The sequence below is a fragment of the Alnus glutinosa genome, chromosome 13 (genome assembly GCF_958979055.1).
Source record: "Alnus glutinosa chromosome 13, dhAlnGlut1.1, whole genome shotgun sequence".
NCBI lineage: Eukaryota > Viridiplantae > Streptophyta > Magnoliopsida > Fagales > Betulaceae > Alnus > Alnus glutinosa.
In genome coordinates this window covers 11,905,562-11,931,890 of record NC_084898.1, presented here as the reverse complement: position 1 = coordinate 11,931,890, position 26,329 = coordinate 11,905,562, and the positions used below count along the sequence as shown (strand labels likewise).

The 26,329-nt window shown below is 40.1% G+C and overlaps 1 protein-coding gene across 1 annotated transcript in view; it reads left to right on the top strand.

Annotated features, from left to right (window-relative positions):
• LOC133854376 (O-fucosyltransferase 29) overlaps positions 1–25,831 on the top strand; it is a 32,524-nt gene extending 6,693 nt beyond the window's left edge. The window contains exons 3-9 of the mRNA XM_062290560.1: positions 1,460–1,536; positions 1,793–1,881; positions 2,006–2,195; positions 2,501–2,682; positions 8,859–8,961; positions 9,253–9,581; positions 25,042–25,831. Coding sequence (XP_062146544.1) covers positions 1,460–1,536; positions 1,793–1,881; positions 2,006–2,195; positions 2,501–2,682; positions 8,859–8,961; positions 9,253–9,581; positions 25,042–25,444 — 1,373 coding nt within the window. The 3' untranslated portion in view covers positions 25,445–25,831. The remainder of the gene's footprint in view (positions 1–1,459; positions 1,537–1,792; positions 1,882–2,005; positions 2,196–2,500; positions 2,683–8,858; positions 8,962–9,252; positions 9,582–25,041) is intronic.
• The last annotated feature ends 498 nt before the right edge of the window (positions 25,832–26,329 follow it).

Below are 26,329 nucleotides of genomic sequence, written 5' to 3'. Positions count from 1 at the left end.
TCCTGGGATCGGTTTCCTCTGCGCTTACTTTATACGTGCTTGATCCCTAACAGGGATTTCAGCGAGTCAACGACGACAATGTAGATATAAATTTTTGTTTCCTACCTTGCTGATGTGGATAGGAGTGACATGGAGACAGGGAGCTCACATGGAGTCGATCGTGTTTAATTTACCTTGCTATCAAGTCCCCCGTGTTATTTTTTTAGTGACCAAGCAATCTAACACGTGTCGTTATTTAATTGGTGTTGATATGTCAATTTAACGGATTCCATTAGTTTTTATGACGTTAGTGACCAATTTGTTTTTTTTGTTGGCTAACCCTAGGGAGTGATTAATCACATTTTAAAACTCATGGAGCAATTTGTCAAAAGCTCAAACTACATGGACCAAAAATGTATTTATTTGTAATAATAATTATACTTGTTTTTATTCCTTTTACTAAATGTAGTCTTCTGGGTCAATTCGGTTGTCAACTTTGTTTATTTATTCATTTACTAGATTCTTCTAATGCAATGATTAAGTTCCTCCAGGACCACCCGTGTCACTTAGACGGATTACGAGGTTCGTTTTTGCTTTAGGTTTGTTATGTTGGCCAAGAATGGGGACTATCAAGTTAATAGATTAAACTAAAGTCTGGAAGGCCGAAGAGTGCTGCGATTTGGAAGATGGTGTCTATTTGCATTTTTTTGGTGTGTTTGGAAAGAAAGAAATCTTAGATGTTTCAAGGATTCGGAGAGTTCCATAAAGGATATTTTAGCTTCGTTTTTTCATATGCTGTATCTTTGGACGGTAGCGTCTTTGTCCCCATTGGCTATTAGTTTTGTTGATTTCCTCCTCCGTTTTTCTATTCCTAATTAGGTGTTTCCTTTTGTATACTTCCAATGTACTAAAGGGCGCCTTACACTTTCCATAAATCTAAATTTACTTATAAAAATAAATAGATTAAACTAAAGATTTTTCCCAAAAAGACACATTTCTTCATAAAGTGACCAGTATTTATGTAATTTACCACCCTTTTCCTCGTGTGCCTACTGGACATGCCACTCAAATGCTCTTCTAAGCTTTTCTCCATGGAAAATTATTTTCTGGTCAAACATGCTGGACTTCTTCCGCTTGCGTTCTTTACAATCATTAGCATGTTTATGTGTGGCAACCATCTGTGGTGTAACTATCCATCTTAATTTTGAACAAGTTGCAGATGCTGCTTTAGTTTTAGCACAAATTTGCACTATAACACTGCTGCAATATTAGTTTTACGTGCATTATTTCACTAAGTAGATTATCTTTTATGATAGGACCCTTTTCTTGATCAACTGCTCTGCTTATTGTTTATATATTTCTGAAAGTACTTATCAACATACGTGTGTGTTTTTACAGGGTTTGTTTTAGTTTAACATCTGAAATATAATTACATGTGTTCATATATTGTTCTCCCTAACACTGCTAAGTTGAAATCTAGCTGCTATTCGTGAGCAATCATCAAATGGCTATTTGCTTATCGCAACAAGTGGAGGGCTGAACCAACAAAGAACAGGAGTAAGTGAACATCTCATTTTCTGCTACATTTTCCACTGAATACATCTTGTAGTAATATTATTCGCATCAATGACATCAACAATATATTTGCCATGTTTACTTCATTATTTGTTTCGAACAATTAATTTTGGCTTAGTTGTAGCGATGGGAGGTTGAATTAGGTTCTATCTTTCTGTCTTTGCCATGAAGTTCTTACTTTGACAAAGAAATAAACATGTTAGCCTTATGGAGATGACAATATATTTCCTGCACTCAGATAACAGATGCTGTAGTTGTCGCACGGATTCTTAATGCTACGTTAGTTGTACCTGAGTTGGATCATCATTCCTACTGGAAGGATGATAGGTAAGTTGATATTCTAAAACCTGCTGGTACTGGCACTTAATTGACTATTTTCCTCCACTGTTATGATGATGATAATCAACTTCACAATCCTTATCTTATTGAGGGCACCTTATTTGGCATGCAGTGACTTCATCAACATTTTTGATGTTGATTGGTTCATTTCTTTCCTTGCAAAAGACGTAACTATTGTCAAAAGAGTTCCTGATAAAGTCATGCGATCAATGGAAAAACCTCCTTATACTATGCGTGTCCCAAGGAAATCTGCCCCCGAATACTATCTTGATCAAGTTCTCCCTATACTCTTGAGGAGACGTGTAAGGCCAATTCCTTCAATTTGTAATGCATGCTTTTTTCTAATTGATTGTGTATATGCATAATCAAATCTAAGTTTCAAAAGTTCAAAAGTTTTAACGTTCAAATCTTCCCTCAATTTAAAGTTCACAAGTTGTATTTTTTGCTACTTGAGTATTCAATCCTCTAAAACTGTCAAAGTAATTTGTTCTAGTAATGTACTCTAGTTGCTTAATTGCTAATCCAAGTCGCTCTTTTGTTTGGGAGTTAAAATTCTTTTGTTGATTGGTTTTCTTTAGTGAGGCAATTAACACAGCAAATTCTGCAGGTTGTACAATTGACGAAATTTGATTATAGACTTGCAAATAATCTTGATGAAGAGCTGCAGAAGTTACGTTGCCGGGTTAATTATCATGCTTTGAGATTTAGAAAACCTATACAACAGCTTGGTCAAAGACTTGTTTTGACAATGCGAAAGATGGCCAAACATTTTATTGCAGTTCACTTGAGGTTTGTCTCTGTAACTTCCAAGTATAAGATTGGACTGCTAATTTTAAAATTTAACTGGTGTGTAAAGTAATGTTTTTGAGGTGTGGATGCTTGAACATAGCACATTCATCTGTGACCAACGTAACCCACCTCAATATTCTCATTTTGTTCTTGTTGGACATTTGAAGCGTATACATGGTATGCAATACTCTAATGGTATGCAATACTCTGCAAAGTGGACGGGACCATCCTTTGCGGAGGTGTTGTGCTCGGTTCCGTCCACCACTGTGAAAAAGTTGCCCTTCATGGGGGATCATTGTTCCGGGTTGAGGGCTTCGTCGGAGGAGCCAGATGCTCTTGTTCCCCTCCCGGCGACGAGTCATGCTGAGCAAGTCCTGAGCTCGGCGGTGGGTTGTTTCGCCTTGGAGTCTCGTCCTTCTGACCCGTTGGTTAAAGATCGGTCGTTTGAATCGCTGGGTAAAAAGTCGTCTCCAAGTTCAAATTCGAATTTTGAATTTTCGATGTTGCGCACGTGGAGTAAGCTGGTCAACGATTTGAAAGTGGTCTTGGGTCGGGCTATTAAGAATTTTTTGGGCCGGTTTGTCGGGTTTGGCCTAGGTCGAAAACGTTCTGGTTTTCGTTTGGCCCGACTCTTGCCGAAACCTAAATCCCGTTCGTCGAGAATCTTGCCGGAGTTGACGCCAGAGTCTTTTTCTGGGTTGTCTCTCATTCGGCCTCCTCCTGGGGGTTTGGTGGTTCCTTCGTCGGGGGAGGGTCTAGTAGCTCCAGGGGTGTCTCCTTTTCCGGCGCCGTCTCTTGCTCTTCTTCGGCCGGAGCCTTCGTCGCCGGCTGTTCCAAGGGCTTCTCCGGTTCGGACGTCTTCTCCTGGGTTCTCTCTAGATCGTCATCCTCCTGGGGGTTTGGAGATTCCTTCTCCGGGGGAGGATTTTGCAGCCCCAGGGGTGTCTCTTGCTCTTCCGGCGCCGGTGCCGGCTGTTCCAGGGGTTTTTCCGGTGCCGTTTTCTTTATTGGGGGGAGGGTCTAGCTGTTTGAAGGTAGTTCCTAGCCGGGTTACTGCCCCTAAGCTTTTCGGGTTTCCCCCCTCGCCGGCTCAGGTGTCCCTTCCTCCGGTGGTCCAGGTTGTTTCTCTGCCGGCTCAGGTGTCCCCTCCTCTGCGGTGCAATCCTGATGGTGCTTCTCGGACGGTCTCTCAACTCACAACCCCTCCTTCCATTGGAGCCACTGTGTTGGGAGAGAAGTTGCGCTCTTCTTTCCCCGTGGTCTCGAAGCCATTTCAAAGTTATATCAAGAAGGCGAGGATACTTAGGGAAGGGGTTTCGTTGAAGTGGAACGATGTGCTTCTATCAGATTCCCTGAAAGCCTCGAAGTTGGTTGCCGACTTAGCTGTTAATAAGGTTGCGATTGCAGAGTCTCCAGTGAAGAAGGGCATTCTTAGAAAGGGGTTTCTTAACCCTCCCCCAAAGATGCCAGCTACTCCCGCTTCTCCTCGGAAGGTCTTCGATGTTGGGATGGTTGGGCCTTCCTCCCCTCCTAGAGGTTGTTCCATTTCTTCACCTGTTGAGGGTAATAGTTTCTCCTAATCTCGGAATTGGCCGATCGGTTTTGATCATAACGGGGAGATTGTGGTTTGGGAGGAGGACGTTGATCTTTGGGATGTTTTGCCTTTGGATTGGGCGTTAGAGGGCGCTTTTGGGGACGAGGCGTTGGCCATTTGGGATGCCATGGAAGAAGAATTTTAGCGTGACAAGATGATATCGCGCCAAAAGTCCAAAGGTAAGAGGGAGCTTCTAAACCTGCATAGCTCTATCAACTATGGCGACGCTAAATCTTCCGCTAGGCGTAGGAAAGGAAAGGGCCTTATGTTGTAGAGTTGTGTGCCTTTGTGTGCAAGGGGTGGGTTTGTGGGCCATTCCTCGGGTTTGGTTTTTGCTTGTATTATTTTGAGGGGTGTTTCTCTTGGGTTTTTCTCGGGTTCTAGGGTTTTTTTCTTCTTTTGGGTTTAGGGGTTGGTTTGGGTGCTCTTAGGGTTTTTTTTGTATTCGGGGGTTACTATTGGAGGTTTCTTTTGTTTTGTGAAGGTTTCTATTATGCTTGTTAGGGGTTTTCTTGTGGGTTCCTTGTGGTTTTATTAGGTTTTTTATGTGGGCTAGCTGAGTTGCTTCTGTGTATACATCCTGTGTATTTAGGGGCGCCTTACACTTTTTTAATGAAATTCTCTTACTTATCAAAAAAAAAATAAAAAAAATACTCTAATGGTTGCTGATAATTAGATTGTTGTTATAATTGCCTAAAATCTGATAAAATAATGTTTCGTAATGAATTTAAAAAATAAATGTCCTGCATCATATTTGAGAACATTATGTGGTTTCCATCTTATACGTTTTCATCAATATGGCACTAAGCAATAACTATTAAGTGAGTGTAAAACTAAGAACCATCATTTGCCGATGTTCTTCATTTAGCGTGGGTGCTCATAATGATATATATATATATATATATAAAATACGTAAATCAAATTTATTGAAAGCGCTAGGGGTGCAACCCAAGTACAGTAGAAGTATACAAAAGAACAACACCCAACAAAATGACCACAAAATTCTACAGAGTTGGGGACATCGAGAATGACATTAACAGAGATCCACTCGAAGAAGGATTTAAGAAAACAAAGTTGTAGATTCGAGCTCCTCTTCTCACAATCATTGAAATTTCGGATATTCATTTCTCTCCAAATGCACCACATTAGACACAAAGGGATACATTTCAAACAACATTAAAGTTGTTCCTACTAAACCTTCTTTTCCAACACGCCAGGAGCTCCATTACTTGTTTAGGTATAACCTACTCTATACCAAACATCTAAAGAACCAAATTCATCAGATCTCTCAATGAGATGATCAAGAATTTTTCTGCTCTTTTTGCACATACAACACCAATCTATCACTATGATGTGATGTTTTCGGAGATTATCCATAGTGATAATTTTTCTTAAAAATGCTGTCCACGTGAATAAAGCTATCCTCAAAGGAGCCTTAGACCTCTAAATGCTCTTCCAAGGGAAAGAGTAGTCAATATTGGGGAGAAGAACTTTGTAAAATGTTTTAACCTCGAAAGCTCGTCTTTTGGAAGGAACCCAACAAAACTTGTCTTCATTTCCCCGACTCCTCCTGACAGAATAAAGAGTATTGAAAAAGAAGATACAAAATCCACCTCCCAATCATGCACTAATTTGATGAAATTCAAGTCCCAATGCACCTCATTATTGTGAGCAAACATATGGTCAGCCACTAAAGCATCCTGTCCCTTACAATGCTAAATAATTTTGGAAAGGATTCCATTGGAGGACAATCCCCATATCAAATGTCATGTCAAAACCTGGTCCGAGAGCCATCACCTAGCCCCTCCTAATATGTTTCCATAGGCTCACCCCATTAGGCTTGATGACAACTTTAGAGCACCGCCCACTTGCCAAACTGCCATATTTTTTATCCATGACCTGTTGCCATAAAGCCTCTCTCCACAGAATACTTCCATATAACCACTTTCCCAGCATAGCTTGATTGAAAGTGAGCAAACTCCTAATCCCCAAACCTCCAAGGTTAAGGAGAGTACATACATTGTTGCAATTAACAAGATGAAACTTATACTTGTTGTCCAAGCCATTCCCCACAACAAATTCTTTTGTAATTTTTCTATTCGATTAGCAACATTGACAGGGATAGGAAAGAGAGAAATGAAAATATGTAGGCAAGTTGGAAAGCGTGTTCTTGACTAGCGTTAACCGATTGCCCTTGGATGGATAAAGTCTTTTCCACCCTGCTAGTCTTTTCTCCATTTTCTCAATAATTATATCCTAAATAAATTAAGCCTTTAAAGGAGCACTCAGATGGAGGCCCAAGTATTTCAAGGACAAAGACAAAACCCTACAACCCAAGATGTGATCCAGAGCATTCACAGTCGGCAAATAACCAACATAACCAATTCAAATTTAGTCAAATTAATCTTCAACCTTGAGACGACTTCAAAGCAAAGAATACATTTTAGATAGTGAAGATTATCTGGTGCAACCCCATAGAAAAAATATGGTATCACCAGCAAAAGGAAGATGGGAGCTAGAAAGTGTATCATCATCCCCCCCTCCCGAAAAGCTAGAAATAAAACCCTAGTCATAGCACTGGACATCATTCTACTCATAGCATGACAATCGCAAAGAGGAAGGGAGACAGAGAATCATCCTGTCTCATACCACGAGAGCTATTGAAAAGCCATCGGTAGTACTATTAATCAGAATAGAGAATCTAACAGTGGATAAAAGTGCGCTATCCAACTTTGACATTTCTCCCCAAAGCCACATCACACCTTAACATGTATAACATAAAATCCCAACTAACGTAGTCATAAGCCTTTACTAGGTCCAATTTACATAACACTCCCGGCTAGTCCGATTTGTGACGATTATCTATGCATTCATTGGTGATAAGTACAAAATTTAAAATTTGATGACCTTTTATAAAAGCATTTTGATCCTTTGAAATGATACTCTCCAAGACAGTTTTCAATCTATTAGCCAAAACCTTCGTGATGTTCTTGTAAACGCCACTTACCCGACTAATAGGACAAAAGTCTTTAATCTCAACAACCCCACTTTCTTAGGAATAAGGGAAATGAAAGTCGCGTTCAAACTAACGAACTTGCCACACTCATGGAACTCGAGAAACACCTTCACACCTTCTTTGATGACATTCCAACAAGATTGGAAGAAAGCCATTAAAAAACTGTTCGGACCCGGAGCCTTATTCCCATTCAAATCTTTCACTACTTTGAAAACCTCCATTTTCTCGAAAGATCGCTCCAACCAAACTGCCTCCTCCTTACTAATAGAGTGGAAAGGAGACTATCCAAATATAGCTGCCAATTTTGGTTCTTCGAATAGAGCTGAGAAGAGATTGACCATTGATAATCAAATTCTCTACCATGCTACATTTTTAATTAGAGTTAGTCACATGAAGGAAGAACTTGGTACTTTTATCCCCCTCTCTTAAACCACAACACCCTCAACTTTTGCCTCCAGCTAACCTCATCCAAAAAAAAAAAAAAAGCCTTTTCCAGCTCTGGTGTAGCCGCATCTTTCCTCAATTTCTCCTTGCTAGAAAGCGATCTCTGTTCTTCAATTCCATCCACTCCTTTTAAATTATCAAGAAGAGCCCTTTTGTTCTTACCAAACTGCGTATCATTCCACGTTTTTAGGTCAGCTTTCAGAGCTTTTAATTTTTTAAGTTTTTCATATTTGGTACTTCCTTAGGATTTTGAACACTTACCTCTGCATCTTAAGCAGCAGCTTGGATGTGGCTCTGGTAAATAATGTACACATGACTCATTTTAATTTAATGAATGTTTCACAGCCCCGCTCTCTCTCTCTCTCTCTCTCTCTCTCTCTCTCTCTCTCTCTCTCTCTCTCTCTCTCTCTCTCTCTCATATTGCAGACTGTGTTTGCAGGCTTAGTATTGTCACTCTGTACATATTGGATACAAAACAGATGACAATTTTTCGCGAGTGCACATTCTTTCATCTCCTCAAACCCCAAACTTGTGTTCTCATGTTGTTCAGTAGTACTGCTTGACGACTAAAAGTGCATCAGCCACAATCAAACTGTTTCCTCTTCCTCTTCGCATTTGCCTTTTATTAAAATATTTAATTCATTCCTGAGTAAACACAGCCGTAAAAGATCTATATAGTCAATAATTAATATGTAGAAAATATCTAGTTTTACTTATTTCGAGATCCCCTCTACCTAGCACTGGGTATTGACCTTCAAATATTTCAAATCAGAGAAGCTAATGATAGGACGGGGTATTTTTCCCACCTTTACCTCTAATATTTTGAAAATGCATCTTATATACTCTCCAGCAGCAGATGTTTGCATATGCAGTGTGCTTATGTTTGTTTTTTTTTGGTCTATATAGCTAGAGAAAATGCTCCATTTTGTCATGGCTCTCTAAGTGCTTTTCAAGTTACCAAGCACTTTTAATCACATTTCTTACTAACATAGAAATGTTAAACAAACATTCATTCAGAAATTCACACATACACGATTATAGACAAACGTCTATACATATAATTGAACTTCTGCACATATGTTTGGATTCATTAGTTGTGGTTGAAAACTATTCTAATGACAGGTTTGAACCTGATATGCTAGCATTTTCTGGGTGTTACTATGGTGGGGGTGAAAAAGAAAGATTCGAGCTTGGTGAAATAAGAAAACGATGGGCCACATTACCGGTAAGATCACTGTCCTTTAATATTTATTTCAAAAATGCATGCACTACCTTGCTGTTCAATACCAATAGATAAGGAGTACCATGCTTGTGAAGATGGATGCTTATTATTTATTCGATCTATTGGTCTTCAGACCAAATGACATCTCTTATAAATAGGGAGTTTAGTGGAGGGTGACATCACAAGTTCAGTCTTATATGGTTTTGTGGCTTGTATTTGCCTATAAAAGGAAATGTATATTCTCTCTCCTGTAATCTGAAGTAAATGTTGTTTCTACCCTTGTTATTTTTGCAGGATTTAAGCCCTGAGGGAGAGCGGAAACGAGGGAAATGCCCACTTACTCCTCATGAAGTGGGTTTGATGCTACGGGCACTTGGTTTTGCAAACGACACATACCTTTATGTTGCATCTGGAGAAATATATGGTGGAGAAGAGACTTTGCGGCCTCTCAGAGAACTCTTCCCAAACTTCTATACAAAGGAGGTGCTGGCCAATGAAGAGTTGAAACCTTTTCTTCCTTTCTCTTCTCGCCTTGCTGCCGTTGACTACATTGTCTGTGATGAGAGTGATGTATTTGTCACCAACAATAACGGAAATATGGCCAAGATTCTTGCTGGCCGAAGGTAAGATATCTGGTACTTTTCTTTTCTTTTCTTTTTCTTGCCCTTGTGGGGGTTGAAGCTAAAGCTTAATTTGTTATTGTTGATTTGAAAGAATGAATGAGCAGATTATACTTTGCTCGCAAAGAATGCTGATGCTGACAAACTTTACTGCAGTAACCAAACAAAACATGAGAATGGTGGACAAGACTTAGAATATATACACAAGCACAAGAAAATCCTGTTTTTTTTTTTGGGAAAATATCAAATTAGCTCTTTGTGCTTTTAGTCATTATCCAATTTCTCCTTAGGAATGTGGGGGTTGCATGAAGTGAGTTAAGAAATCTTCTCCGAACATGGAAGATTGACATAGTAACTTTACAGGATGCTAAACTGGAAACAAATTTTTAGGAGTATAATGCCGAGTTTGTGAGGTGGGCACGTCTAGATTGGTGTCAGTTGGATTCTAGGGGGGCTTCTGCTGGTACCTTATTGATCTGAGATAGGAGAATTGTGAAAAAAGTCAAAGGTTGCGTGGATAACTACTCCATGGCATATAAATTCAGAAATGTTAGCGATCAGTTTGAGTTTGGCTTTTGCTAGTTTTTATAGCCCTAATTCAGATGTTGATCGTTGGTTGTTATGGGAGGAGCTGGTGGGTTTGAAGTTGGTGGGATGTTCTTTGGTGCATTGGGAGCGATTTTAACATGACTCACTTCCCTAGTGAGAGATCGGGAGCAACAAGCTTCTCGATCTCTATGGAAGAGTCCCCACTTTATCTTTGAGCGGGGTCTTGTGGATATTCCCCTCTAGGGTGGGAATTTCACTTGGTCTAGTAATCATGCTTCTCCTTCATGGTCTAGAATCGACATGTTTCTTTTTTCCCCTGAATGGGAGGATCACTTTCTGAATGTGGTTCAGAGCCGATTACCTGGAGTTCTCTCAGATCACTTTCCTATACTTCTTGATTGCGGGGATTTTTAGAGGGGCAAAAGTTATTTTAAGTTTGAAAACATGTGGCTGAAAACTGATGGCTTTGTTGAGAAGGTAAGACAATGGTGGAGCTCCTACTGTTTTTGTGGCTGTCCTAGCTTGGTTTTGGCTTAGAAATTAAAAGCTCCAAAATATGAACTAAAAATGTGGAATGATGCGGAGTTTGGTAACGTGATGAAAAAACAAAAGGGCTGTTCTTGAGGAAATAAAAGGTCTGGATGGGATTGAAGAACAAAGATCGCTTTCTAGTGTGGAGAAATTGAGGAAGGAACGCGGCTACGGTTGAGCTGGAGAAGACTTCTTTTGGAGGAGGTGAGCTGGAGGCAAAAGTCAAGGATGTTATGATTAGGAGAGGGGGATGAAAATACCAAGTTTTTCCATTAGGCGGAGAACTCTAATAGAAATAGTAACAAGATAGAGAACTTAGTTGTCAATGATGTCACCTCTGCGTTTTGTGGGCTGGTTCCTATTGGGGTGTTTGGCTTTCCTTCTGTTTTTTTTTTTTTTTTTTCCCTGTTTTGGTGTCCTTTTTGTATATCTTCTATATACTTAGGGGCGCCTTTATGCTTTTTATAAATTTTTCTACTTACCTATCAAAAAAAAAAAAAAAGTTGTCACCTCTTCTAATCTGATGGAAGTTAAGGATTATAGTCCACTTCTTCACAACTTCATACTGAGAATTAAATCTGGAGACCAGATTTGGATGGTCTTCCTTTCCACTCTATTAGTGAGGAGGGTAGTAGCTTGGGTGTAGCGAGCTTTTGAGGAAATGGAGGTTTTTGACGCAGTGAAAGACTTGAATGTGGATAAGGCTCTAGGTCCAAACGACTTTTCTATGGCTTTCTTCTAGTCTTGTTGGGAGGCTATCAAAGTGGATGTTATGAAAGTTTTTCTTGAGTTCTATGAGCGTGGCAAGTTCGAGAAAAGCTTGAATGAGACTTTCATTTCTCTTATTCTGAAGAAAGTGGGGGCTGTTGAGGACTTTCACCCTATCAACTTGATAAGTGGTATCTATAAAATTATTGCAAAGGTTTTGTATAATAGATTGAAAACTATCTTGGAGAATATCATCTTCAAGTCTCAAAATACTTTTATCAAAGGTCGTCGGATCTTTAGATTCGGTTCTTATCGCCAATAATTTCATAGAATAGTTGTCTCAAATCTGATGAATCGGGGGTGTTACATAAATTGGACTTTGTGAAGGCTTATGACCACGTCAGTTAGGATTTTTTGTTGTAAATGTTAAGGAGATGTGGCTTTAGGGAGAAATGGTAGGGCTGGATTGCGCATTGGATATCTACTGTTCGGTTTTCTATCTTGATTAATGGTACTCCTAATGGTTTTTTCAATAGCTTTTGTGGTTGAGACAAGGCGACCCTTTGTCCCCCCTCCTTTTTGTGATTGTTATGGAAGTTTTGAGTCAAATGATGTCAACTGCTGTGAATGAGGGCTTTTATTTATTGTTTGTCGTTGGGGACTAGGAACAATGACCAATTATCTATCTCTCAACTTTTTGCGGATGATACCCTTATCTTCCGTGGAGTTGCTTCAGATATTTGTTTGTATTTGAGTTGTCTTCTCCTTTGTTTTGAAACGGCCTCTTGGTTGAAGATTAATTTGGCTAAATTTGAATTGGTTCTGGTTGGTAGAATGTGGATGGTTTGGTTCGTATTCTAGGTTGTAGGGTTTTGTCTTTGCCCTTGAGATACTTGGGCCTTCATTTGAGTGCTCCATTCAAGGCTATATTTATTTGGGATACTATTCTTGAGAAAATGGAGAAAAGATTAGCATATTGGAAAAGGCTCTACCTTTCTAAGGGTGGTCGGATGACGTTGATTAAAAGCACGCTTTCCATACATATTTCCTTTCTCTTTTCTCTATGTCGTTAAGTGTTGCTAATCAGATAGAGAAATTGTAGAGGGATTTCTTGTGGGTTGGTTTGGATGACAAGCCGAAGTTCCATCTTGTTAACTGGAAGAAGGTAGGTACTCCGCTTAATCTTGCAGGTTTGAGAATTAGGAGTTTGCTCATTTTCAATTAGACGCTTTTAGAGAAGTGGTTATGGAGGTATGTCGTGGAGAGAGAGGCTTATTGGCGACAAGTAGTGGATAAAAAATATGGTAGTCAGGCAGGGAGGTTGGTGCTCTAATGTTGTCTCCGAACCATATGGGGCGAGTCATTGGAAACATATTAGGAGGGGCTAGGATGCCTTCTCTAGTTTTGTTAGTTTAGAGGTTGGTGATGGCACTCGGACCAGGTTTTGGCATGCCGTTTAGTGTGGTGAACGTCCTCTAAAGGAAATCTTTCTGGAGTTATTTTGCATTGCTCGGGATAGGGATGCTTTGGTGGCTGACCACATGTTTGCTCACAATGGAGAAGGTGCATTGGGATTTGAATTTCATCCGATTGGTGCATGATTGGGAGTTGGACGTTGTTTCTTCTCATCAATGTTTTCCATTTCGATAGGTTGGGTCGTATTAACGCACATAACAATTTAAGTGTATCTAAACTACTCAAGGGTCCTAGTGAATCTCTTGATAGTGCATCCGAGTGATAAGGATGAGTAGATAAGTTATGATGAAGAGTTCTAGTTGTATTCTGAATTCTATCTAGGTTTTATATTAGATTAGTGTTACCTATATAAGGTATATCTAAACTAGAGATAAGAATTATCTTGTAATCAAGGTTATCATGTAACCTCTATATATACTTCTATACACACTCACTTGTATGAGCAAGAGAGAAACTGTTTTAACACTAAAGTATTGTGAGTTCCTATATGGTATCAGAGACCTCATAGACTGTCGCCTTCCCCCCCCCCCCCCCCCCCCCCACCCCCTTCTCCCCCCTATCCATCAATATGTCTAATTCCGCTATCTCTTCCGCTGCACCACTACCTTCTTCAATCCTCCCTCTTCCAATGTTATCTTCTCAGTTCCCAACATGAATTACAACTTGAACATCAAGCTCTCCAACTCCAATTTCACGGGTTGGAGAACTCAGATTCTGGCTTATATCAAAGGTTAAGATGCATATGGTTTCCTGGACGACACTTCTAATCCGCCAGCCCAAATCATCTCGAACACTAGCACTGCTGCTGGTGCACCCACAACCATGGCAAATCCGAATTTCTTTGCCTGGTGTAAACAGGACAAGATGATTCTCAGCGTGTTAATGTCCACGCTCACAGAGCCCCTCATCATCCACGTCGTAGGATGTGCTATTGCCCATAATCTCTGGACAACTCTAGTCACCATGTTTGCTTCTCAAACCCGATCTCGTGTTATGCAGATCCACTACCAACTTGCAATGTCCAAGAAAGGTAGTTCCTCCAGCACTGAATATTTTCAATTCATTAAAGCCATGAGTGACAACCTAGCTGCTGCTGGAGAGCATCTGAATGACTTTGAAAGTGTCTCCTACCTCCTTGCTGGCCTCGGCTCCGAATATGATCCGTTTGTTAGCTCGGTAACAACTTGGTTGGACCCTCTTTCCTTAGATGAATTATATGGGCATCATCTATCTCATGAGATGAGGATTGAACATCACCTTTCCTCCAATGAGCCAACACTACCATTAGCTCACTTTTCTACTTGAGCACCCGTGCCTCGTGGATCTTCTTTTGGTGGCCCCAGTTATTGGGGCAGAGGACCTCTTTCCAGTGGTAGTGGTCGTAGCAACTACTTCTCAGAAGATCCAGCACCGCCCTCTCTACTTATCTGCCAACTTTGTGGAAAGATTGGCCATACTGCTCCTCGGTGCTACCAGCGTCTTGATCCTACCTTAGCTGCACCACATCCTCAAGTGTATTATTCATCTCCATCACTGCCTTCTGAGGAAAATTGATATCCGGATACTGGTGCCACGCATCACATCACCAATGACTTATAGAATCTGAACTTGTCTTCCGAGGAATACACTGGTCAAGATCAGATTCGCTTAGACAATGATAAAGGTTTGTTTATTAAACATTCTGGTTCTGTATCTATTTCTATCTCTTGTCACAATTTCCTTCTAAAACAATTGCTTCATGTTCCACAAATATGCCGAAATCTCCTTTCAATATGTCAATTCGCTCTTGATAATTCTGTTTTCTTTGAATTTTATCCTTCTCACTTTGTTATCAAGGATTGCAAGACCGGGATTCAAATCCACCAAGGCCAACTTAACTATGGTCTCTATCAACTCTTTCCTTCGCATATGCATTCAACTCCTCAAGCACTCATTGGTGAGAGGACTATATCACATTGATGGCACAAATGATTGGGACATCAAGCCCTTCGGATTGTCAACCTTGTTCTATCCAAGTTTCAACTTCCGGTCTCCAGTCTTGCAGGCCAAGGGCCATTAGTTGCCATTTTCCCTTTCAACTACAAGCATTTGTAATCCTTTAGAACTACTTTATTCGGATGTATGGGGTCCTTCCCCAACTCTTTCTTTAAATGGAAATCGCTATTATGTTTCCTTTATTGATGCCTTTAGCTAGTTTACTTGGTTTATCCGATTCAATCTAAATCTGACGTTATGTCTGTATTTCTCAAATTTCAAACCATGATTGAGCAACTACTTAACACCAAAATTGAAAGTGTACAAACTGATTGGGGTGGTGAGTATCGCAACCTCAATACATATTTTCAATCCATTGGCATTATTCATCGTGTTTCCTACCCCCACACACATCAACAACAAGGGTGCGTTGAAAGGAAACATAGACATCTCATAGACAACTCAAGCACTACTAGTTGACAGTTCTCTCCCAAAAATCTTTTGGGATGAAGCTTGTCTCACTTCTTGTTACTTGATAAATCGGCTGCCCACTCCTTTGTTGAAAAATATCTCACCTTTTGAAAAGCTTTTCTCTTGGGCCCAGGATTATAAATTCTTCAAGTGTTTGGATGTGCTTGTTTTCGTAATCTTCGACCTTACAATTCACATAAGTTTTATCTTCGATCCAAACAATGTGTCTTCTTAGGATATAGCTCCCATCATAAAGGCTACAAATGCTATCACCATGAATCTAGCCGTATGTATGAGCCTGTTTGGCAAATTGGTTTTTGTTTTTGTTTCTAAGAATTGTTTTCAAAAACAAAAACCGAAAACCGTTTTCTGTTGTTTTTTCGTTAAAAAAGCGTTTGGCAAACTGTTTCTGAAAACAATTTTAAAAACATAAAACAGTGGTTAAGGTGTTTGGACAACTGTTTTCAAAACAGTTTCTATTTACAAAGAAATCAAACCAAGCATATTGCTTCATGTCGCATACAAAATGTCTCTTATTTGGATGCCATCGTCCAGAAACATTAACTTGTCCATCGTGGGGATTCACCATCTTCAACGTGTACGTCAACTCCAACATCAACTATATTTTCACCCCCAATATCTCCATTATGTAGCTTCTCATCACCATCCAATATGTTATCATTGTATATGGTTCTTCATCTTCCTCATCAAGCTCTCCATAAGGTATCTAACCGATCAATTTCATCACAACTTCTTGAATATAGCCCAACACAATTTTTCCAGGCCTTCACAACATCTAATAGTAAAAAACAATAATAAAAATCAGTCCACTTCTAAAAATCAGAAGGATAACTTTCTATAAATATCAATACTTAAAGAGATCCCAAAACACACGGGAAAACAATTCAATCCAATCATTGTTTCAAAATTCAGTACGGTATCATAGTTATACGACTAGACGTCCTCTATTTTCTTCATCTGTTTCATTGAGGTTTTTCTTCAAACACCTTCGATCCCTACCCATTCTCATGTCAACTACAGATTCTACAACCTCAAGTCCAACTTCCACAATGTCCCGTCCCCATCTTCCTCCTATAAATACATCCAATTTCTTCAAACTAACAAAACATAAATACCATCTCAAGAACATGATGAACATCCAATGATCCAAATGCGATAGTCAAGGAATAATTTGTAATGAGCAGTGGTCTTACTAACCCAAAGAAATGGAACAATGTAATAATCCCCATGAGACCCAGTACCTAATTACCAACAAACTATCCCATAAATTCGAAGAATCAGATTTCTCACCTACAAAACCCATTAAATGAAATGACAAAGAAAAAAAGAAAAGAAAGACAGTGGTAGGTACCGAAAGACAGGGACGAAAGGGAAATCACAAGTGGTAGACCTCACCTCCAACAATTGTCCAACAATTTCTCTGTGGCTACTCCCTCTTTCGACAATTGCTTGGCTCTAGAGCACCTCGACATCTCTGCCAACAAGTTCTCAGGGGGACGTTGCCGGCGCCCTCTCCTTGTGCGACCATCGCGCCTTCTTGAACCGTTCCGGCGCTCCTGATGGAGAATCTGCGCCTCCTCTACCTTGCCGGCAACAGATTACAGGGCAAAATTTCCCCTAGGAAAAGCTATGTTTACTGGGTCGATTCCCGCAAGTTTGCACAATTGTTCTTAGCTGGTCTCGCTGGATTTGAGCTTCAATTACCTCATCATTCCCACGAATCGAACCCCAGATCAACACTTATTCCCTTGTTACTGTGCACTTAAAATAAGGCGCGTTTAGTTGTCCCGCAAACATACAAATGAGAACTGTTTTTGAAAACAAGTTAGACATGTTTTCAATTTTCGTGTTTTTCGGTGTTTTTGTTTCGGTTGTTTTTGTTTTCAAAACAAGTAGCCAAACGCTTAGCTACAGTAATAAAACCTGTTTTGCTGTTTTGAAAACAGAAAACTGTTTTCAAAACAAGCAACCAAACAGGCTCTATATTTCTCGTGATGTTGTTTTCTATGAGAATGTTTTTCCATTTTTTCCGAACTCATCACAGTCAGCCCAATCTTCTTCATATTCTCCTCCTTACACCTCATTCTCTCTTCCTTTAAATAGTACAAGTGTCTCGGGTTCCACTCCAAATCCCTTATCTTTCCCTAATAATTCTAGCATCTCCAATTCTCCTACTAGCTCTTCTTCAATTTAGGTAGAGCCAGATGTTTCTCCAGTCCAAACTGTGGACCCGACACCTCCTAGACTACACTCTATGCAAACAAGATCTTAGAATAATGTTCGATAGATTCGGCAACTCACAGATGGCATGGTTCGATATCCTCTCCCTCTGGCATTACTCTCAGAATCTGCCCTTTTAGAACCCTACTTGTTTCTCTAATGCTGTCAAGGTGAGTGAATGGCGCAATGCTATGCAAGTTGAGTTTAATGCCTTGCTCAAAAACCACACGTGGTCTCTTGTTCCTCCAATAGCAGCCAAGAATGTTGTAGGTTGCATGGGTTTTTAAACTCAAGAGAAAGGCTGATGGATTTGTCGAACGTCACAAGGCAAGGATGGTTGCTAAGGGATTTCACCAACATGCGGGTCTAGACTATGGTGAGACTTTTAGTCATGTGGTAAAACCGACTACAATAAGAGCTGTTCTGTCAATTGCCTATTCTGCAAGCTAGTCAGTCAAGCAAATCAACATCTAGAATGCTTTTCTGCATGGTATCTTGACTGAAGGGCTTCATTCATCCAAATCATCCTCAGCACATTTGTAAATTGCACAAGGCAATTTATGGTCTTAAACAGGCCCCTCGGGCCTGGTTTTCTAGACTTAGTGGATAGCTCCTCAAGTTGGGTTTTATCGGTTCCAAAGCTGATTCTTCCTTATTCATCTATCACACAGCAGTAGTAACTATGTATTTACTCATCTATCTTGATGATATCATCATAGTTTCTTCAATTCCTAGTGCTGTTGATGAATTATTGCAGCTTCTAAGCATTGATTTTGCGGTTAAAGACTTGGGAAATCTACACTACTTCCTTGGAGTTGAAGTCCTACCCGTGAAGGATGGTCTATTGCTCTCTCAACAGCGGTATATTAGAGATTTACTACACAAAACCAACATGCAGGAAGTAAAACCAGTCACATCTCCCATGTCTTCATCCTCGGTTTTGTTAGCATTCACGGGTGATCCTATGGAAGACCCATCTCTATACCGCAGCACAGTTGGCTCCCTCCAATACTTGTCACTCACTCATCCAGACTTGGCGTTTGCTGTCAATCGTGTTTGCCAATTTATGCATCGACCAACCAAACTCCATTGGCAGGTTGTCGAGAGGATCCTTTGGTATCTCAACTATACCATCACTCATGGGCTGCTTCGGCTGAAAACTATTTCAACATCTCTTCAAGCATTCTCAGATGCAGATTGGGCAGGTTGCCCAAATGGCCAACTTCTACAGAGGTGTATTGTGTTTTTCTTGGCTCCAATTTAATTTCTTGGAGTTCTAGAAAACAACCAACAATCTCCCGGTCCTCCACAGAAGTTGAATAAAAATCCGTCGCAAACACTATAGCAGAATTACTCTTGATCGAATCTCTTTTGCGGGATCTCAAACTGAAGCTTCCTTCTCCACCAAAAATTTGGTACGACAACATTGGTGCCACCTATTTGTCCGTTAATCCTGTTTTCCATGCACGTACAAAGCATGTGTAAATTGATTTCCACTTTGTTCGGGAACTAGTTGATGCCAAGTCATTGGTAATCCTCTTCATTCCAAGTTCTGACCAGCTGGCGGATGTGCTGACCAAGCCTCTAGTCTCCAACAGATTTCATCTTCTTTGTTTGAAGCTCAACTTTTGTTCACTCCTGTTGAACTTGAGGGAGGGTATTAACGCACATCATAATTCTAGTGTATCTAAACTACTCAAAAGTCCTAGTGAATCTTTTGATAGTGCATCCGGTTGATAAGGATGAGTAGATCAATTATTATGTAGAGTTCTAGTTGTATTCTAAATTCTATCTAGGTTTTATATTAGATTAGTATTACCTATCTAAGGTATATCTAAACTAAAGATGAGAATTATCTTGTAATCAAGGTTATCGTGTAACCTCTATATATACTCTATGCACGCTCACTTAGATGAGCAAGAGAGAAACTGTTTTAACAGTAAAGTAGTGTGAGTTCCTATAGGTCGAGGGATGAAGATAAGCTCTATTGGATTCCTTTGAAGAGACGATCCTTTGAGGTCAAAACTTTTTATAAAGTTCTCCTTTCCGACGTTGATTTCTCTTTTCCTTGGAAGAACATTTGGAGGTCTAATGCTTCTTTATGGGTGGCTTTTTCACTTGGACAGCATCCTTGGGGAGTTCACTATGGATAATCTCCGCAAGTGTCACATCATAGTAAACGATTCATGTTGTTTGTGTAAAAAGAGTGGGGAAACACCTGATCATCTCATTCTTCATTGTGATATTGTGAGAGAGTTGCAGAATTTGTTTTTTCAAATGTTTGGAAAAGAGTGGGTTATGCCCGAAAAGGTGGTGGAACTCTTGGCATGCTGGAAAGGAAGGTTTGGTTGGAATGATTTTAACATTGTTTGGCATGTAATCCCTTCTTGTTTAATTTGGTGCATTTGGAAAGGAATGAATGCTCGAAGTTTTGAAGATTGAGAGAAGATGAGTGCGGAGCTACAACCATGTTTTCTTAAAACACTCTTTGAGTGGATTTTTGTGAATGCCCTTCCCAATATCTATAGCTTTGTATATTTTTGCACTCTTTCCTCATTGATCTTGTTGGGTGTTTCTTGTATTCTTCCTGTGTACTTGGGTTGCGTTGCGTTCCTTGCCCTTTTGAAATGAGATTTTTGCCGCCTTTCATTAGTTAATTAGTTTATCAGAAATAATGCTTTGAAGCCTCTTCTCTCCCTTTTTCTCCGTTCTCTCTTCGTCTCCCACGCTTGCTTTTTCCTCCCCCTGCTAGCAGTGGCACGTGTAGGCGCGTTCCGCTAGAGCTTTCTTCTAGTTTGTTTTGCTGGGTGCAACAATTGGGTTTTCTCTGTTTTTTACTTTTTTCGAGCTCACTTGGTGCTGGGTTTTGGCTGGTGGTGCTGAGGGGTCATTTCGTGGGTATGTCTCCATGGTGTTTCTTCTTGTAGCTCTTCAGTTTTGGAAAAGATGGAGCGTCGATGCTTCTCTGTGGAAGCTAAATGTTTCTCCTTTTCGGCGAAGGCAGAAGCGTCTGAACTGCGCTTGGAGGAGAGGAAGGGGTTTTGTGGGTTTTTTTTTTTGGGTCTCCAAGGTTCGACGTGGTTGATGGCCATTGTCGATGAGGCTGTGAAGGCTCTAGGGAAGGACTTTGTCAAGTATTTTTGGGAGGATGTGAAAGCATTGATGGTACGAGGGAGTGGTAACAAGGCCAGTCGCTACTTGAGGTGGTAGCCTACGCTAAGTGTGGTCGAAAAGGGGCTATTTGGCTCCTTGAAGGCCGTGAAGGTAGGGGCTGGTCTCGGGTTGTGGGTGAGTTGGGGAAGATGCTCACTTTTCTTGGATCTAAGGCTCGGATGCTGGGTTTCTGAGGCGTCTACATCGGAGGGGCTACAGAAGGGGGGTGTTTTATCAAGTTGTCTGGGTGGGGTTTCTCCATCCTTTGTGGAAGTGGTTCGGGAGGAAGTTGTTTCTCACGTCAAGCATACTGGGCTGCGGGGTTCAGAGTTAGAGCTGCGTGGGCTGGATCTGCTTTCGGAGGCGTGGTGTAGGGTGGTCGAAGATGGAAGATTGGCGGTGAATTGCTATGATTTGGAGCAACCAAACGGGTCGACGGTGAAGAACACGAATCCAGTCTACTTCCTTGATGGCGGCGAAGCTAGGAAGAAGAAGAAGCTAGGGCTTTATCGTTCGTGGAAGGAGCTTCTTGAGTGGCTTTGGGCTGCTTTGGATTGGGTTTCAGCTTCCGGGTTCCAGTGTGCTAGGCTAGGTCTAAAGCCCAAATGAGGCAACTAGGTGGGGACTAAGGCCGTGGTGAAGAATTTTTTTGCAGGCCTTGGGTCTTCTTCAATAGACTCTACTCTTGGGTCTCTGGACGACTTGGCCGGTTTGGAACCCGGTTTTGTTCCTGCCCAGCCTGAGTCATCTTCGGTGGTTCTCCTAGTTGTCTCCGAGGACTCTGTAATTCAGCAGTTGGGGTTGACGTCTTCGGTGTTGAGTCCTATTGATTCTAGGTTTTCTTACCCCCCCGCCCCCGCGATCTCCAGAGATACTTTCTTCGACACCAGTAAGTAATGTTGTTGGGTCTTTTTCTTTAGGTGCCTCCTCTTCTGCTGTTGCTTGCTCCTTCGACGTGCTGCCTCTGCAAGTATCTTCTTCTTCTCAGTCTTGCATCACCTCCTCTCAGTTTTTTTCAGTGGCGGCTGAGTTGGGAAAGAGGTTGTGTTCCTCTTCTCCTGTATTGTCGAACTCTAAGCTGTTCCTGAAACACTACTGCTTCGCTAGAGAAGCCAGAGAAGTGCATATGGACAAGATTCAGGAAGCTTTGAGGCCAGCTTAAGAGAAGGGGTTTCTATCTCTAATTCTGAGTGATCCAGCCAAGAAGGTAGTTGTTGTTCTTCCAGTGCAGGATAAGGGTTAGTCTCCCTCTTCGGTGAGGGGTTTTCTTCGGTAGGGATTTCTCAACCTGAGCCCGGTTAACACACAAAGTGTCGGTTGTGTCTGCGTCGACTCCGGGTTTTCCGACCGCCATTAGGGGTGAGGAGTTCAGAGTGAATGGTTTGACCCAATCCCAAAAGTGGCTAGTAGGTTTTGGTCTGTCTGGGGATGTGGTTGCGTGGGAATAGAACGACAAGATATGGGATGGGGAGGATGGTGACTCTCCTTACCCTTTAGGTGTTTTACCTCCCAAATTGGCTTTGGATTGGGAGTTGGATAGTCATGAGGATTTGGATCTGCCATTGGCAATTTTGGAAGCCATTGAAAAGGACTTCCATCGAGGAGTTAAGGCAATATGTCCAAAGACCAAAGGTAGGAGGGAAGTTTTGAATCTAGCAAGTTCCATCAACTTTGGTGATTCTAGCGCGTCCTCCTGGTGTAGGAAAGGCAAGGCGCACATGGTGTAGGGTTGGGGTCTTCCATTGGTTTTGGGTTTGAGGGTTTGGGTTTTGAAGGTTGTTGGGTTTTCTTTCTTATTATAGGCTGTTTTTGTAGTTTCTGTGTACTTAGGGGTGCTTTACGCTTTTTTTAATAAAACGTTTATTACTTATTAAAAAAAAAAAATGAATCTTCTTTCCTTATCCAAAAAAGGATTTCAATTTTATTTTATTTTATTTTATTTTGTACTATGTTTTGGGTCATTATCAGACAGATCCTTTTGACCATTTTTGAGAAATTTTAACCATTCCACAAAGAACAAAATTTTGAAGACAAAAAGAGGGGGAAAGAGGAAATCCCTCCATGACCCACCCCTTCTGAAAGGGTTGGAGTCGAGGTTTCAGAGGGGCCGACTCAACCCCTTTGCGACCCACCACCTCAGTTGTATGACCTTGTTCCAAGTTGAGATGAGGAGAAGAAGAAGACGAGACTAGACGAGGATCCGAGAATGAAAGAAAGGGGAAAAAAAAAGAGAAGCAAGAAGAGAAGAAAATTTATGAAGAAAGAACATAACATGATAAAGAAGGAAGAAGAAAGAGAAACGAAAGGAGAAGAGGTAAAGAAGAAGAAAGAAGAAGGAAGAAGAAGGAAAGAACATAAAAGTATTGGATCACAAGACTTATCTTCTAGTGATAAAGCTAAAGTAGTTGAGTTAGACCAAGTGTCTTCCTATTTTAGATAAATGTCAAGTTGTTGAGTTGTAATTATATTAGGTCTTTATGTTAAGAGATACGGTTGATAGGTGAGATAGAAGTTGTTTTGATGTAAATCACTTCTAGAGATTATCTAGATGTTTGGGTATTATATATATCAAGGTACTGCTATACAATTGAGTATGCAGATTATCAACAAATACTCTAAATCATATAAAAAGAAGGAAGTTGAGATCGAGGTGGTGGGTCACTTATTTGCTCTTTTTTTCTTTTCTTTTTTTCATTTTTCCTTTGGGCATGATTGAAATTTCATAAACATTCTAGTATAAGAATTGTTGGAATATGGATGGAAGAATCTCTTTGACAATAATCCAAAACATGAGCTATTTGGCAAAATTAGAAACCTAAGGACCTATTTGATGACGACCCAAAGCACAGGTAGCTAATTTGATATTTTCCCTTCTTTTGGTGATAATTACAAAATGGAAGATAATTTCATTGTAGAACACTAGAACTGTTGCTTAGCTGGTAATTCGAGAAAAGTATTTTGTATTGATTTATTTTCTTTTGTTTTTTGTTTTTGCTAGGCAACGATTAGATGTTGGTTAGTTAGTTAGCATGAAGATGGTTTTGAACCCTGGCTTGATTCCAATGAGGTTTAATATCCTATAATCATTCGTATCTTCAAAATCTTCAAGTTGACTGCCAAACTTTGAGCATCATCCAAACTCTTGTACTCTTCCTTCCCACTATTCTTAAAGAGAGTAGAAAAGAAAAGAAAATTTGAAAAAAGAGAAGCCTTGTAGTATTTATTTTTGTCCACTCAGTGAAATTATACAATAAGTGATATTTAAGAGGCAGTTTTTACTTGGAAACATATACACATCCCTTTAAGATTAGTCTTACCCCTCATCAACAATTTCCTAGTCACTTGTGCTGCATACTCTACTTCAGTCTTATAGATATAGGTTCCCTGTTCTTATATGGTGGGGAAAAACATGTGGACCTGTCACTTGCCGTGGGGTTTATTATATATTTTTGATGATTAATGATAGAAAATATACTTACAAAAAAAAAAAAAAAGTAATCCTTAAAACTACATTTTTCATCCCAAAATGTTGATGTAGCAGTTTTAACCAACCCTTGGATCAGTTATTTAATGTCTTAAAGACAAGTAGTTAAATAATCTCCCTAAAGATAACACTTTGTGGTTCAAGAATAAGGGGAATGTGTGTTGGAATTTCGTGAAGGTAACAGGTATTGATGTGTTTAAATTCCAGTTTATCCTGCATGGTCATCCTTTCAAAGTATGTTTTCTGTTTTCAGCTAAACTATACCTCTGCTATGTGAAATGCAGGGGTTGATTCCAATTTAATTCCTAAATTTTGAAAAGCTCCAAAATTTTCATTGAAAACATTTTTGATTTGGACAATGTAGTCCTTCCATTAGAAATCCCGAGGCCACTTTCAAAATGTTTGACCAAGTTGGGATCTCTTTATATTTCAAATTTAACCTTTCACTAATCAAAAAAAAAATAAAAATTTAACCTTTCTTTTTGTATAACTTCTTCCCTAGTTTCAGTTTCCAAATACAGAATATTCCCTAAATATAGGTTTCCGTTTGATTTGTGAACCATAATCTAGACTAATTAAGCTCTAGCACAATACCAAGAGCTGTTCTCTTAAAATTTAACCAGCACCAGATGGAATAGAGGTGGGTGGAGTCTTGTTGCAATGTTATAGGTTCCAGATTTGAATAACTATATTTATTGGTGAATGTTGGGGGGATCACCAGTTGCTTTCGTGTTATCTCATCTTCGTGTGTGGTCATTACTGTACTTCTAGTCAGTTAGTTTTGGCTTTTCTTGATGCATTGTTCTGCTCGTTCTGTGTATTGTTTTCTTTCTACGTTCTGAACTAGCTATTGTTAATTTCATTTCATGTAAAAAGGAGGTACATGGGTCATAAGAGGACTATCAGACCAAATGCGAAGAAGCTCAGTTCTTTGTTCATGGCAAGGCATCAGATGAATTGGGATACATTTGCAAGAAAGGTGAAGTCATGCCAAAAAGGATTCATGGGGGAGCCAGACGAGATGAGACCAGGACGAGGGGAGTTTCACGAGTTTCCGTACTCTTGTGTCTGCAAGAAACCATTCAATGATGATGGAACTGGCTACAAAGGAGATCATCACTCGGAGCAAGTTGCCCTGGAATCTGTAACAAAAAATGAGTCCACATACAATCAAAAGAATGTAGTTGAGAAGAGTCTACCAATACTAAAAAAGGCGATTATGGCAGAAGAGCCAACAGCCTTAGCAGATAGTGAGGACAACGAATTTCTTTCAGACTAGTGGGGATGAGGAGGAAAAGAAAGATCAAGGAGAGAACATCCGACCCCAGATGGTGGTGGCATGGCTCTGCCAGCCTGTTCGTCTCTACGGCAATTTTTTTTTATCATGCCACAGGAAAAATTTTACTCACAACAGCATGTCAACCATGGCATCTTGTTGCTGTTCAATATCTGTTTCGGTTGCTGTTAGGTTCTCATGTATAGGCGTGAAAGGAATGATGAGCTGCAATTGTTTATAACTAGTTCTCTAGGTACATAGCCGTGTAGGTGTTCTATAAACAAACTTCTTCAGTATTGCCTCAACAAAGTTCAGGTTTATATTTTTCAGTTGGAAAGAAATTTTCTATAAACCAGTTTAAGAAAATTTCTTTAACCTAGTCTCTTAAAAGTGTTGTGTAGCAAATGTGTTTCTAATAGCATTGTCCGAGTTCATCTCAGTAAACAAAGTTATTCCATCAGTTTGCCAACATTCAACAAGTAGTAATTTTACCTTAAGTTTTGCCCCGTTGGGGCTGAAAATCCCGTTTGATAATGAACTATATTGGTTCTTAATTATGCATTAGATGATAAAAACTAGTTTAATTGGTTTTTTCAAATCGCCCAATGGTTCGACCTGTACGTATTATGACAAAATTAGCTGATGCAAACTAATTAAATTTCAACTCCAAGAACTCCCAAATCCTATCAGCCCACTGCATTTTTGTGTGGACGTAACCTGATCAGGTATGTTTTGCCTTTTACCCGCAAAATGTTGCGTCTTTTAGTTACACTGGCCTTGAATCAGGATCGAGCGCTCACATTAACTAATGCATTCGACTTTGATTATTGGACCCATATTTAATTAGGAAAAAAAATAAAATAAAATTTCAGTTTTGGTCTAATTTCA